Source organism: Dendropsophus ebraccatus, chromosome 9 (assembly GCF_027789765.1).
Source record: "Dendropsophus ebraccatus isolate aDenEbr1 chromosome 9, aDenEbr1.pat, whole genome shotgun sequence".
In the NCBI taxonomy this organism is placed as follows: Eukaryota; Metazoa; Chordata; class Amphibia; order Anura; family Hylidae; genus Dendropsophus; species Dendropsophus ebraccatus.
Window position 1 is genome coordinate 114940253 of NC_091462.1, and position 15808 is coordinate 114956060.

Genomic DNA, 15808 nt, shown 5'->3' on the forward strand with positions numbered 1-15808 from the left:
TTTTTCTCTTTTAACCCCTTGTGAAAATGAAAAATTTAAGGCTAAACCAACATTATAGTGTAAAAAGTGTAAAATTTCATTTTCACGCCACATTGCTCCACATTTGTGCCCGTCACCAGTGGGGTCCATATGCTCACTACACCCATTGTTACATTCCCTGAGGGGTGTAGTTTCCATAATGAGGTCACTTGTGGGGGGTTTCAACTGTCTTAACAACACAGGGGCCTTTTAAATGCAACAAGGCCCTCGAAATCCATTCCAGCCAAATCCAGCCTTCAAAAACCAAATGGCGCTCCTTCCCTTCGGAGGCTTACCCTGCACCCGCATGGCGCTTTATGTCCACATGTGGGGTATTAACGGACTCGGGGGAAATTGCTCTACACATTTTGTGTTTTTTTAAAAAATCTTTTAACCCCTTGTGAAAATGAAAAAAATCAAGACAAGATCAATGATTTAGTGTAAAAATTAAACATTTTTTACACTAAATGTTGGTCTAGCCTTGATTTTTTCTATTTCCACAAGGGGTTAAAAAAAAAATGCAAAATGTGTAGGGTAAATTTCCCCTGAGTACGAAAATACCCCACATGTGGGCATAATGTGCCATATGGGCACAGGGCAAGCCACCAAAGGGACAGAGCGCCATTTAGAGGCTGGAATGGAGGATGGAGGCCATGTCGCAATTACAAAGCTCCTGTGCTGCCAGGATAGTGGAAACCCCCCACAAGTGACCCCATTTTGGAAACTACACCCCATAAGGAATCTAACAAGGGGTGCAGTGAGCATATGGACCCCACTGGTGACGGGCACATATGTAGAACATGTGCCGTTAAAATAAAAAAAAAATTTTTTTCATTTTCACAGCACAAATGTGCGCATTACCAGGGGGCCATATCCCCGATGCCCATCTTGTTAGATTCCTTATGGGGCGTAGTTTCCAGAATGGGGTCACTTGTGGGGGGTTTCTACTGTCCTGGCAGCACAGAGGCTTTATAATTGCATTATGGCATCCTCTAATGGGAATGGCGGCCATACCTACTTAGCTGGGGAAAAGGGACAATTCTAATTTATTTGGGGGTATTAGGCCAATTATTAGTTTATAAGGTTGGAAATGACAGGTGTCCATCAAATTCAATCTGTGTTGATCCAGAGGAAGGCAAAAACCCCTCGTGAGGCAGACGACAGTAGCCTCATCACAGGGGAAAAATTCCTTCCCGACTCCATAATGGCGATCAGAATAATCCCCAGATCAACGTGACCCCTGAAATAGGAATAAGGGACAGAATTTAGATAATGTAGAACCCCAATGACGTGTGGTGCGCCTTGAAGCGATCCAGTATGCAGAGGCCGGGGTGATCAGGACAGGTGTCACACTGGTAAATGGTGTCCTTCCTGATCCCCGTTACCCCACACTCTGCACTTCTTCTGGGGTCTCCCTTCTCCAGTGTGGGGGACGTCACCTGGAAAATGTTGTCCTGGTGCGATACGGGGTCCCTCATATCCAGAAGCGCTGGGTCCGCTCCATGGCTGCTAAATATTAGGGCTTTATTACTGCTTCTGATATTTTCGGATCGTGCCGCAAGCTACAGTAGCTCGGGCAGCGAGGGACCGGAAGAGGGGGTGCTGGTATAAAAGTTATCCCCGTACAGGTGGTGACCTTTATCCAGCAGTGGGAAGATCAGTTCCCGAACGATCTTCCCACTAACTCGGAGGATTGGGGGGAGGGGGCATCTGGATTCGGGTGTCCCTTCCTTCATACACTAAGGGCACGTGCACACTGCGGAATGGCGAAGGTTAACCCATCGTGCATTCCGCAGCTTGCACCCACTGGCGGACTGATGGAGGCGCGTGCATCTCCACTCGTGTCAGACTTCATTCTATGCACAAGCGGATTCCGCCCTCTGTCCAAAGAATGAACGTGTTCATTCTTTGGACGGCCGACGGAGTCCGCATGTGCATAGAATGAAGTCTGACACGAGTGGAGACGCACGCGCCTCCATCAGTCCGCCAGTGGGTGCAAGCTGCGGAATGCACAAAGGGTTAACCTTCGCCATTCCGCAGTGTGCACGTGCCCTAAACCTGTAAGTGTACCCTGAGGTACTCTCACAGAGTTTGTAGAATTTTCCGCCATACCGTGATCTCTTAATGAGAAGGTACTGGCGTAAAAGACGTGTCTGGGGGGCAGTGTACGCTACGCTACCCCCAGACACGTTACTGGATGATGATGATGAGGATGAATGGAGGAAAGAAGGATCCCCCCATTCATCCTCACTGGCTGTTTCGGTGTCGGAGGCAATAATAGCGTATGCCTCCACCGCCGAAAACACCCTGGGGGGCATTTTTATATGGGGATTGGTATATGGGGTATGTAGTGTAGTGTAATGTAGTGTTTTTTACGTTTTTTTTTGACAGTAAGAAAAAATATACCTATGCCAAGAAAGGAGTTGCTGATAAATGCCGCACTTATGTGCGGTACTTATCAGCAGCCAGTGGCGGTAGGATATAGGGGGGAAAACACCCTACGCCAAAAAGGAGGAGTTGCTGATCAGCGGCGCATTTACGTGCGATGCTGATCAGCAATTAGCGGCGTTAGGGTGCATAAAAAGTAAAAAAAAAATTGGGAAAAAAACCCACTTTTTTTTAAACCTAAAGCAACTGAATAGTGTATAATATACACTGATCAGCCGCTAGGGGGCAGTAGAGAGAAGATTCCGAAGATTTCCGATTTTAGACGACGGGGGGACCCGAAGACCCGAAGATTTCCGATGTTAGAAGCCATTTCCGACGGGAACCGAATTAAGGAGAAGAGGACGCTGCGGGACCGCCGATCTTTGCTCCGGACGTCCGGATCAGGTGAGTATAGTGCACCTACACTACACACACCTGTTCTGCACCCCTCAGCTACCTAGCTGAGGGGTGCAGAACCCCGGGGGACACTTTTTTAACACTTTGATCGCTGTGATGGGCTGACCGGTACCGGCCGGCCCATCACGGCGATCGTGGGGGTGGCACCGGCGCCATTTTTGGTGGGGACACTAATGGTGACTGGTGCTGTCTCGGACAGCACCAAGCACCATTTAAATCCGGGATACCGGCCCGGAATATGTAAAAACGCTGCAATTGGCTGTTCAGATTTGAACAGCCAATCGCAGCGATTCTAGTCACGGGTGGGGGGGGGAGTAACCGTGCCCCCACCGTGAACCAGGAAGATGGCTGCTGTAAAAAACAGCAGCCAGCTTCACCGGAGCGCCGCGCGATCTCACGCGGCGCCAGTTTAAAGGAGCCACGTACCGGTACGTCATGGGTCCTTAAGAGGTTAAAAAATTTTCAAGTGTGACACTGTCCCTTTAAGGCAAATGGAATCGCTATTTAAAATCTTAGCACCTCTTCCACATGTTTTGTTGTTCTCAGGAAGAACATGGGTCTTTTTTCTTCCTGAGGACGTTGTGTAGATACAACAAAAGAACATAATCTGTAAGTAAATATCTGTCTATAGATGAAGATGTCCTTTGGTGGTATCTGACCCAGGAATAGGTGCTGCAGGGCAACAGTGCCAACCACTGAGCCATGATATGTGTGAGGCATGGTGGCTCCCAGTCGATGCTCACTGTGATCTTAGTTTGCTTTTTCGATCTTTTTGATGTTTGATTTATTGTGGCTCTTCAGAATCTCGTTGAACGTTTCCTTGTCATCACTGCTCCAAGAATCCACAATCCTCAGCAGTTTTCTCATCTTCTCCTGAGCGGTTGTCTGGCTCTCTACTGTATTGTACTGTTCTCCTGTTAGAAGGTCTTTCTCCTTAAGCTCATCCAGGACAGGCATGATATTATCCACCCTCTGTACCAGCTCTGAAAAATGTTCATCTATGAAACTCCTGGGAGGATCTCCTGCAAATATCAGAATATTATCAGCATAATGAGTGATCAGAAGTCTTCAGCTGCTCATATTAAGAGACTGTAACACTATACAATACTATATTGTTTCCAGTACACAGACAGCTCATACATAGCAGACAGTTCTTGTTTCTGCACCTTCCTTTGTGTCATCTATATTATTTCTTATACAGCCTAATAACCAGAGAGCTGTGCAGCCAGTAGTGTCAGTCTGTTGCATAGCATCCGGCTCTCCTGTACATTCAGCTGCCTCTATATTGGTGGTGATCTAGTGGTATAACACTGGAGGACATTAGATGGAGGACACAGATGATTGTGATACTAATATAACACGTTACCTTTCTGGGCGGCTTTTGCTTCTGCCAGTTCTTCTATATCTGCTGATAAAAATAATACATTTATAGACCAGACTCAAGAAACATCATCACATCATGTGACGTATAGAAACACAAGGTTCTAGGTTCTGTATCTTAGATATATTGGGTGTGGTTTTAATCCTCAGGATAACATCCACTATACATTTCATTATCTTGTCAGTCGTCCTCCATATATAATCCCTGTGATCCCTCCTGTCAGTCGTCCTTTATATATAATCCCTGTGATACCTCCTGTCAGTCATCCTCCATATATAATCCCTGTGATACCTCCTGTCAGTCGTCCTCCATATATAATCCCTGTGATACCTCTGGTCAGTCGTCCTCCATATATAATCCCTGTGATAACTCCTGTCAGTCGCCCTCCATATATAATCCCTGTGATAGCTCCTGTCAGTCGTCCTCCATATATAATCCCTGTTATACCTCCTCTGGTCAGTCGTCCTCCATATATAATCCCTGTGATAACTCCTGTCAGTCGCCCTCCATATATAATCCCTGTGATCCCTCCTGTCAGTCGTCCTCTATATATAATCCCTGTGATAGCTCCTGTCAGTCTTCCTCCATATATAATCCCTGTGATAGCTCCTGTCAGTCGTCCTCCATATATAAACCCTGTGATACCTCCTGTCAGTCGTCCTCCATATATAATCCCTGTAATACCTCCTGTCAGTCGTCCTCCACATATAATCCCTGTGATACCTCTGGTCAGTCGTCCTCCATATAAAATCCCTGTGATACCTCCTGTCAGTCGTCCTCCATATATAATCCCTGTGATACCTCCTGTCAGTCGTCCTCCATATATAATCCCTGTGATACCTCCTGTCAATCGTGCTCCATATATAATCCCTGTGATACCTCTGATTAGTCATCCTCCATATATAATCCTTGTGATACCTCCTGTCAGTCATCCTCCATATATAATCCCTGTGATACCTCCTGTCAGTCATCCTCCATATATAATCCCTGTGATACCTCCTGTCAGTCGTCCTCCATATATAATCCCTGTGATACCTCCTGTCAGTCGTCCTGCATATATAATCCCTGATACCTCTGATCAGTCATCCTCCATATATAATCCCTGTGATACCTCCTGTTAGTCGTCCATATATAATCCCTGTGATCCCTCCTGTCAGTCGTCCTTCATATATAATCCCTGTGATACCTCCTGTCAGTCGTCCTCCATATATAATCCCTGTGATACCTCCTGTCAGTCGTCCTCCATATATAATCCCTGTGATAGCTCCTGTGAGTCGTCCTCCATATATAATCCCTGTGATACCTCTGGTCAGTTGTCCTCCATATACAATCCCTGTGATACCTCCTGTCAGTCGTCCTCCATATATAATCCCTGTGATCCCTCCTGTCAGTCGTCCTCCATATATAATCCCTGTGATACCTCCTGTCAGTTGTCCTCCATATATAATCCCTGTGATACCTCCTGTCAGTCGTCCTCCATATATAATCCCTGTGATAGCTCCTGTCAGTCGTCCTCCATATATAATCCCTGTGATACCTCCTCTGGTCAGTCGTCCTCCATATATAATCCCTGTGATACCTCTGGTCAGTCGTCCTCCATATACAATCCCTGTGATACCTCCTGTCAGTCGTCCTCCATATATAATCCCTGTGATTAGTCCTGTCAGTCGTCCTCCACATATAATCCCTGTGATACCTCTGATCAGTCATCCTCCATATATAATCCCTGTGATCCCTCCTGTCAGTCGTCCTCCATATATAATCCCTGTGATAGCTCCTGTCAGTCGTCCTCCATATATAATTCCTGTGATACCTCTGGTCAGTCGTCCTCCATATATAATCCCTGTGATACATCCTGTCAGTCGTCCTCCATATATAATCCCTGTGATACCTCCTGTCAGTCGTCCTCCATATATAATCCCTGTGATACCTCTGGTCAGTCGTCCTCCATATATAATCCCTGTGATACGTCTGGTCAGTCGTCCTCCATATATAATCCCTGTGATCCCTCCTGTCAGTCGTCCTCCATATATAATCCCTGTGATATCTCCTGTCAGTCGTCCTTCATATATAAACCCCGTGATACCTCCTGTAAATCGTCCTCCATATATAATCCCTGTGATCACTCCTGTCAGTCTTCCTCCATATATAATCCCTGTGATACCTCCTGTCAGTCGTCCTCCATATATAATCCCTGTGATACCTCCTGTCAGTCGTCCTCCATATATAATCCCTGTGATACCTTCTGTCAGTCGTCCTCCATATATAATCCCTGTGATACCTCCTGTCAGTCGTCCTCCATATATAATCCCTGTGATACCTCCTGTCAGTCGTCCTCCATATATAATCCCTGTGATAGCTCCTGTCAGTCGTCCTCCATATATAATCCCTGTGATACCTCCTCTGGTCAGTCGTCCTCCATATATAATCCCTGTGATTAGTCCTGTCAGTCGTCCTCCATATACAATCCCTGTGATACCTCCTGTCAGTCGTCCTCCATATATAATCCCTGTGATTAGTCCTGTCAGTCGTCCTCCACATATAATCCCTGTGATACCTCTGATCAGTCATCCTCCATATATAATCCCTGTGATCCCTCCTGTCAGTCGTCCTCCATATATAATCCCTGTGATAGCTCCTGTCAGTCGTCCTCCATATATAATTCCTGTGATACCTCTGGTCAGTCGTCCTCCATATATAATCCCTGTGATACATCCTGTCAGTCGTCCTCCATATATAATCCCTGTGATACCTCCTGTCAGTCGTCCTCCATATATAATCCGTGTGATACCTCTGGTCAGTCGTCCTCCATATATAATCCCTGTGATACGTCTGGTCAGTCGTCCTCCATATATAATCCCTGTGATCCCTCCTGTCAGTCGTCCTCCATATATAATCCCTGTGATATCTCCTGTCAGTCGTCCTTCATATATAAACCCCGTGATACCTCCTGTAAATCGTCCTCCATATATAATCCCTGTGATCACTCCTGTCAGTCTTCCTCCATATATAATCCCTGTGATACCTCCTGTCAGTCGTCCTCCATATATAATCCCTGTGATACCTCCTGTCAGTCGTCCTCCATATATAATCCCTGTGATACCTTCTGTCAGTCGTCCTCCATATATAATCCCTGTGATACCTCCTGTCAGTCGTCCTCCATATATAATCCCTGTGATACCTTCTGTCAGTCGTCCTCCATATATAATCCCTGTGATACCTTCTGTCAGTCGTCCTCCATATATAATCCCTGTGATACCTCCTGTCAGATGTCCTCCATATATAATCCCTGTGATACCTCCTGTCAGTCGTCCTCCATATATAAACCCTGTGATACCTTCTGTCAGTCGTCCTCCATATATAATCCCTGTGATACCTCCTGTCAGTCGTCCTTCATATATAATCCCTGTGATACCTCCTGTAAATCGTCCTCCATATATAATCCCTGTGATACCTCTGGTCAGTCGTCCTCCATATATAATCCCTGTGATACCTCCTGTCAATCGTCCTCCATATATAATCCCTGTGATACCTCTGGTCAGTCGTCCTCTATATATAATCCCTGTGATACCTCCTGTCAGACGTCCCCTATATATAATCTCTGTGATACCTCCTGTCAGACGTCCCCTATATATAATCCCTGTGATACCTCCTGTCAGGCGTCCTCCATATATAATCCCTGTGATACCTCCTGTCAGTCATCCTCCATATATAATCCCTGTGATAACTCCTGTCAGTCGTGCTCCATATATAATCCCTGTGATACCTCCTGTCAGTCGTCCTCCATATATAATCCCTGTGATACCTCCTGTCAGTCGTCCTTCATATATATTCCCTGTGATACCTCTGGTCAGTCATCCTCCATATATAATCCCTGTGATACCTCCTCTGGTCAGTCGTCCTCCATATATAAACCCTGTGATACCTCCTGTCAGGCGTCCTCCATATATAATCCCTGTGATACCTCCTGTCAGTCATCCTCCATATATAAACACTGTGATACCTCCTGTCAGTCGTCCTCCATATATAATCCCTGTGATACCTCCAGTCAGTCGTCCTCTATATATAATCCCTGTGATACCTCCTGTCAGTCGTCCTCCATATATAAACCCTGTGATACCTCCTGTCAGTCGACCTCCATATATAACCCTTGTGATACCTCCTGTCAGTCGTCCTCCATATATAAACCCTGTGATACCTCCTGTCAGTCGACCTCCATATATAACCCTTGTGATACCTCCTGTCAGTCGTCCTCCATATATAACCCTTGTGATACCTCCTGTCAGTCGTCCTTCATATATAAACCCTGTGATACCTCCTGTAAATCGTCCTCCATATATAATCCCTGTGATACCTTTGGTCAGTCGTCCTCCATATATAATCCCTGTGATACATCCTGTCAGTCGTCCTCCATATATAATCCCTGTGATACCTCCTGTCAGTCGTCCTCCATATAAAATCCCTGTGATACCTCTGATCAGTCGTCCTCCATATATAATCTCTGTGATACCTCTGGTCAGTCGTCCTCCATATATAATCCCTGTGATCCCTCCTGTCAGTCGTCCTCCATATATAATCCCTGTGATACCTCCTGTCAGTCGTCTTTCATATATAAACCCTGTGATACCTCCTGTAAATCGTCCTCCATATATAATCCCTGTGATACCTCTGATCAGTCGTCCTCCATATATAATCCCTGTGATACCTCTGGTCAGTCGTCCTCCATATATAATCCCTGTGATACATCCTGTCAGTCGTCCTCCATATATAATCCCTGTGATACCTCCTGTCAGTCGTCCTCCATATATTAACACTGTGATACCTCCTGTCAGGCGTCCTCCATATATAATCCTTGTGATACCTCCGGTCAGTCGTCCTCTATATATAATCCCTGTGATACCTCCTGTCAGGCGTCCTCCATATATAAACTCTGTGATACCTCCTGTCAGGCGTCCTCCATATATAATCCCTGTGATACCTCCTGTCAGTCGTCCTCCATATATAAACACTGTGATACCTCCTGTCAGTCGTCCTCCATATATAATCCCTGTGATACCTCCAGTCAGTCGTCCTCTATATATAATCCCTGTGATACATCCAGTCAGTCGTCCTCCATATATAAACACTGTGATACCTCCTGTCAGTCGTCCTCCATATATAATCCCTGTGATACCTCCTGTCAGGCGTCCTCCATATAAAATCCCTGTGATACCTCCTGTCAGTCGTCCTCCATATATAATCCCTGTGATACCTCCTCTGGTCAGTCATCCTCCATATATAATCCCTGTGATACCTCCTGTCAGTCGTCCTCCATATATAATCCCTGTGATACCTCCTGTCAGTTGTCCTCCATATATAAACCCTGAAATACCTCCTGTCAGGCGTCCTTCATATATATACCCTGTGATACCTCCTGTAAATCGTCCTCCATATATAATTCCTGTGATACCTCTGGTCAGTCGCCCTCCATATATAATCCCTGTGATACCTCCTGTAAATCGTCCTCCATATATAATCCCTGTGATACCTCTGGTCAGTCGTCCTCCATATATAATCTCCGTGATACATCCTGTCAGTCGTCCTCCATATATAAACCCTGTGATACCTCCTGTCAGTCGTCCTCCATATATAATCCCTGTGATACCTCTGATCAGTCATCCTCCATATATAATCCCTGTGATACCTCCTGTTAGTCGTCCATATATAATCCCGGTGATACCTCCTGTCAATCGTCCTCCATATATAATCCCTGTGATCCCTCCTGTCAGTCTTCCTCCATATATAATCCCTGTGATACCTCCTGTCAGATGTCCTCCATATATAATCCCTGTGATACCTCCTGTCAGTCGTCCTCCATATATAAACCCTGTGATACCTTCTGTCAGTCGTCCTCCATATATAATCCCTGTGATACCTCCTGTCAGTCGTCCTTCATATATAATCCCTGTGATACCTCCTGTCAGTCGTCCTCCATATATAATCCCTGTGATCCCTTCTGTCAGTCTTCCTCCATATATAATCCCTGTGATACCTCCTCTCAGTCGTCCTCCATATATAAACCCTGTGATACCTTCTGTCAGTCGTCCTCCATATATAATCTCTGTGATACCTCTGGTCAGTCGTCCTCCATATATAATCCCTGTGATACCTCCTGTCAGTCGTCCTCCATATATAAACACTGTGATACTTCCTGTCAATCGTCCTCCATATATAATCCCTGTGATACCTCTGGTCAGTCGTCCTCTATATATAATCCCTGTGATACCTCCTGTCAGACGTCCCCTATATATAATCTCTGTGATACCTCCTGTCAGACGTCCTCCATATATAATCCCTGTGATACCTCCTGTCAGGCGTCCTCCATATATAATCCCTGTGATACCTCCTGTCAGTCATCCTCCATATATAATCCCTGTGATAACTCCTGTCAGTCGTGCTCCATATATAATCCCTGTGATACATCCTGTCAGTCGTCCTCCATATATAATCCCTGTGATACCTCCTGTCAGTCGTCCTCCATATATAATCCCTGTGATACGTCCTGTCAGTCGTCCTTCATATATATTCCCTGTGATACCTCTGGTCAGTCATCCTCCATATATAATCCCTGTGATACCTCCTGTCAGTCGTCCTCCATATATAATCCCTGTGATACCTCCTGTCAGTCGTCCTCCATATATTAACACTGTGATACCTCCTGTCATTTGTCCTCTATATATAATCCCTGTGATACCTTCTCCGGTCAGTCATCCTCCATATATAATCCCTGTGATAGGTCCTGTCAGTCGTCCTCCATATATAAACCCTGTGATACCTCCTGTCAGGCGTCCTCCATATATAATCCCTGTGATACCTCCTGTCAGGCGTCCTCCATATATAAACTCTGTGATACCTCCTGTCAGGCGTCCTCCATATATAATCCCTGTGATAGCTCCTGTCAGTCGTCCTCCATATATAAACCCTGTGATACCTCCAGTCAGTCGTCCTCTATATATAATCCTTGTGATACCTCCTGTCAGTCGTCCTCCATATATAAACACTGTGATACCTCTGGTCAGTCGTCCTCCATATATAATCCCTGTGATACCTCCTGTCAGTCGTCCTCCATATATAATCCCTGTGATACCTCTGGTCAGTCGTCCTCCATATATAATCCCTGTGATACCTCTGGTCAGTCGTCCTCCATATATAATCCCTGTGATACCTCCTGTCAGTCGTCCTCCATATATAATCCCTGTGATACATCCTGTCAGTCGTCCTCCATATATTAACACTGTGATACATCCTGTCAGTCGTCCTCCATATATAATCCTTGTGATACCTCTGGTCAGTCGTCCTCCATATATAATCCCTGTGATACCTCCTGTCAGTCGTCCTCCATATATAATCCCTGTGATACATCCTGTCAGTCGTCCTCCATATATAATCCTTGTGATACCTCTGGTCAGTCGTCCTCCATATATAATCCCTGTGATACCTCCTGTCAGTCATCCTCTATATATAATCCCTGTGATACCTCCAGTCAGTCGTCCTCTATATATAATCCCTGTGATACCTCCTGTCAGTCGTCCTTCATATATAATCCCTGTGATACCTCCTGTAAATCGTCCTCCATATATAATCCCTGTGATACCTCTGGTCAGTCGTCCTCCATATATAATCCCTGTGATACCTCCTGTCAGTCGTCCTCCATATATTAACACTGTGATACCTCCTGTCAGTCGTCCTCTATATATAATCCCTGTGATACCTCCTGTCAGTCGTCCTCTATATATAATCCCTGTGATACCTCCTCTGGTCCGTCATCCTCCATATATAATCCCTGTGATACCTCCTCTGGTCAGTCGTCCTCCATATATAATCCCTGTGATAGCTCCTGTCAGTCGTCCTCCATATATAAACCCTGTGATACCTCCTGTCAGGCGTCCTCCATATATAATCCCTGTGATACCTCCTGTCAGTCATCCTCCATATATAAACACTGTGATACCTCCTGTCAGTCGTCCTCCATATATAATCCCTGTGATACCTCCAGTCAGTCGTCCTCTATATATAATCCCTGTTATACCTCCTGTCAGTCGTCCTCCATATATAAACCCTGTGATACCTTCTGTCAGTCGTCCTCCATATATAATCCCTGTGATACCTCCTGTCAGTCGTCCTTCATATATAATCCCTGTGGTACCTCCTGTAAATCGTCCTCCATATATAATCCCTGTGATACCTCTGGTCAGTCGTCCTCCATATATAATCCCTGTGATACCTCCTGTCAGTCATCCTCCATATATAAACACTGTGATACTTCCTGTCAATCGTCCTCCATATATAATCCCTGTGATACCTCCTGTCAGTCGTCCTCCATATATAATCCCTGTGATACCTCCTCTGGTCAGTCGTGCTCCATATATAATCCCTGTGATACCTCCTGTCAGTCGTCCTCCATATATAATCCCTGTGATACCTCCTGTCAGTCGTCCTCTATATATAATCCCTGTGATACCTCCTGTCAGACGTCCCCTATATATAATCTCTGTGATACCTCCTGTCAGACGTCCCCTATATATAATCCCTGTGATACCTCCTGTCAGGCGTCCTCCATATATAATCCCTGTGATACCTCCTGTCAGTCATCCTCCATATATAATCCCTGTGATAACTCCTGTCAGTCGTGCTTCATATATAATCCCTGTGATACCTCCTGTCAGTCGTCCTCCATATATAATCCCTGTGATACCTCCTGTCAGTCGTCCTTCATATATATTCCCTGTGATACCTCTGGTCAGTCATCCTCCATATATAATCCCTGTGATACCTCCTGTCAGTCTTCCTCCATATATAATCCCTGTGATACCTCCTGTCAGTCGTCCTCCATATATTAACACTGTGATACCTCCTGTCAGTCGTCCTCTATATATAATCCCTGTGATACCTCCTGTCAGTCGTCCTCTATATATAATCCCTGTAATACCTCCTCTGGTCAGTCATCCTCCATATATAATCCCTGTGATACCTCCTCTGGTCAGTCGTCCTCCATATATAATCCCTGTGATAGCTCCTGTCAGTCGTCCTCCATATATAAACCCTGTGATACCTCCTGTCAGGCATCCTCCATATATAATCCCTGTGATACCTCCTGTCAGTCATCCTCCATATATAAACACTGTGATACCTCCTGTCAGTCGTCCTCCATATATAATCCCTGTGATACCTCCAGTCAGTCGTCCTCTATATATAATCCCTGTGATACCTCCTGTCAGTCGTCCTCCATATATAAACCCTGTGATACCTCCTGTCAGTCGTCCTCCATATATAATCTCTGTGATACCTCCTGTCAGGCGTCCTCCATATATAATCCCTGTGATACCTCCTGTCAATCATCCTACATATATAATCCCTGTGATACCTCCTGTCAGTTGTCCTCCATATATAAACCCTGTGATACCTCCTGTCAGTCGTCCTCCATATATAATCCCTGTGATACATCCTGTCAGTCGTCCTACATATATAATCCCTGTGATACCTCCTGTCAGTCGTCCTCCATATATAATCCCTGTGATACCTCTGATCAGTCGTCCTCCATATATAATCCCTGTGATACCTCTGGTCAGTCGTCCTCCATATATAATCCCTGTGATCCCTCCTGTCAGTCGTCCTCCATATATAATCCCTGTGATACCTCCTGTCAGTCGTCCTTCATATATAAACCCTGTGATACCTCCTGTAAATCGTCCTCCATATATAATCCCTGTGATACCTCTGGTCAGTCGTCCTCCATATATAATCCCTGTGATACCTCTGGTCAGTCGTCCTCCATATATAATCCCTGTGATACATCCTGTCAGTCGTCCTCCATATATAATCCCTGTGATACCTCCTGTCAGTCATCCTCTATATATAATCCCTGTGATACCTCTGGTTAGTCGTCCTCCATATATAATCCCTGTGATACCTCCTGTCAGTCGTCCTTCATATATAAACCCTGTGATACCTCCTGTAAATCGTCCTCCATATATAATCCCTGTGATAAGTCCTGTCAGTCGTCCTCCATATATAATCCCTGTGATACCTCCTGTCAGTCGTCCTCCATATATAATCCCTGTGATACCTCCTGTCAGTCGTCCTCCATATATAATCCCTGTAATACCTCTGGTCAGTCGTCCTCTATATATAATCCCTGTGATACCTCCTGTCAGACGGTCCCTATATATAATCCCTGTGATACCTCCTGTCAGGCGTCCTCCATATATAATCCCTGTGATATCTCCTGTCAGTCGTCCTTCATATATAAACCCTGTGATACCTCCTGTCAGTCGTCCTTCCTATATAATCCCTGTGATACCTCTGGTCAGTCATCCTCCATATATAATCCCTGTGATACCTCCTGTCAGTCGTCCTCCATATATAATCCCGGTGATACCTCCTGTCAGTCGTCCTCCATATATTAACACTGTGATACCTCCTGTCAGGCGTCCTCCATATATAATCCTTGTGATACCTCCGGTCAGTCGTCCTCTATATATAATCCCTGTGATACCTCCTGTCAGGCGTCCTCCATATATAAACCCTGTGATACCTCCTGTCAGGCGTCCTCCATATATAATCCCTGTGATACCTCCTGTCAGTTGTCCTCCATATATAAACACTGTGATACCTCCTGTCAGTCGTCCTCCATATATAATCCCTGTGATACCTCCAGTCAGTCGTCCTCTATATATAATCCTTGTGATACCTCCTGTCAGTCGTCCTCCATATATAAACACTGTGATACCTCTGGTCAGTCGTCCTCCATATATAATCCCTGTGATACCTCCTGTCAGTCGTCCTCCATATATAATCCCTGTGATACCTCTGGTCAGTCGTCCTCCATATATAATCCCTGTGATACCTCTGGTCAGTCGTCCTCCATAAATAAACCCTGTGATACCTCCTGTCAGGCGTCCTCCATATATAATCCCTGTGATATCTCCTGTCAGTCGTCCTTCATATATAATCCCTGTGATACCTCTGGTCAGTCATCCTCCATATATAATCCCTGTGATACCTCCTGTCAGTCGTCCTCCATATATAATCCCTGTGATACCTCCTGTCAGTCGTCCTCCATATATTAACACTGTGATACATCCTGTCAGTCGTCCTCCATATATAATCCTTGTGATACCTCTGGTCAGTCGTCCTCCATATATAATCCCTGTGATACCTCCTGTCAGTCGTCCTCCATATATAATCCCTGTGATACATCCTGTCAGTCGTCCTCCATATATAATCCCTGTGATACCTCCTGTCAGTCGTCCTCCATATATAATCCCTGTGATACCTCTGATCAGTCGTCCTCCATATATAATCCCTGTGATACCTCTGGTCAGTCGTCCTCCATATATAATCCCTGTGATCCCTCCTGTCAGTCGTCCTTCATATATAAACCCTGTGATACCTCCAGTAAATCGTCCTCCATATATAATTCCTGTGATACCTCTGGTCAGTCGTCCTCCATATATAATCCCTGTGATACATCCTGTCAGTCGTCCTCCATATATAATCCCTGTGATACCTCTTGTCAGTCATCCT

The 15808-nt window shown here is 45.3% G+C and overlaps 1 protein-coding gene across 1 annotated transcript in view; it reads right to left on the bottom strand.

Moving 5' to 3' along the window:
- Nucleotides 1-3073: 3073 nt before the first annotated feature.
- Nucleotides 3074-15808, bottom strand: part of LOC138801872 (NACHT, LRR and PYD domains-containing protein 1a-like) — a 210511-nt gene continuing 197776 nt past the window's right edge. The window contains exons 11-12 of the mRNA XM_069984970.1: nt 4229-4270; nt 3074-3884 (exon numbers count right to left, since the gene is read on the bottom strand). Of these exons, the coding sequence (XP_069841071.1) occupies nt 3613-3884; nt 4229-4270 (314 nt within the window). The 3' untranslated portion in view covers nt 3074-3612. The remainder of the gene's footprint in view (nt 3885-4228; nt 4271-15808) is intronic.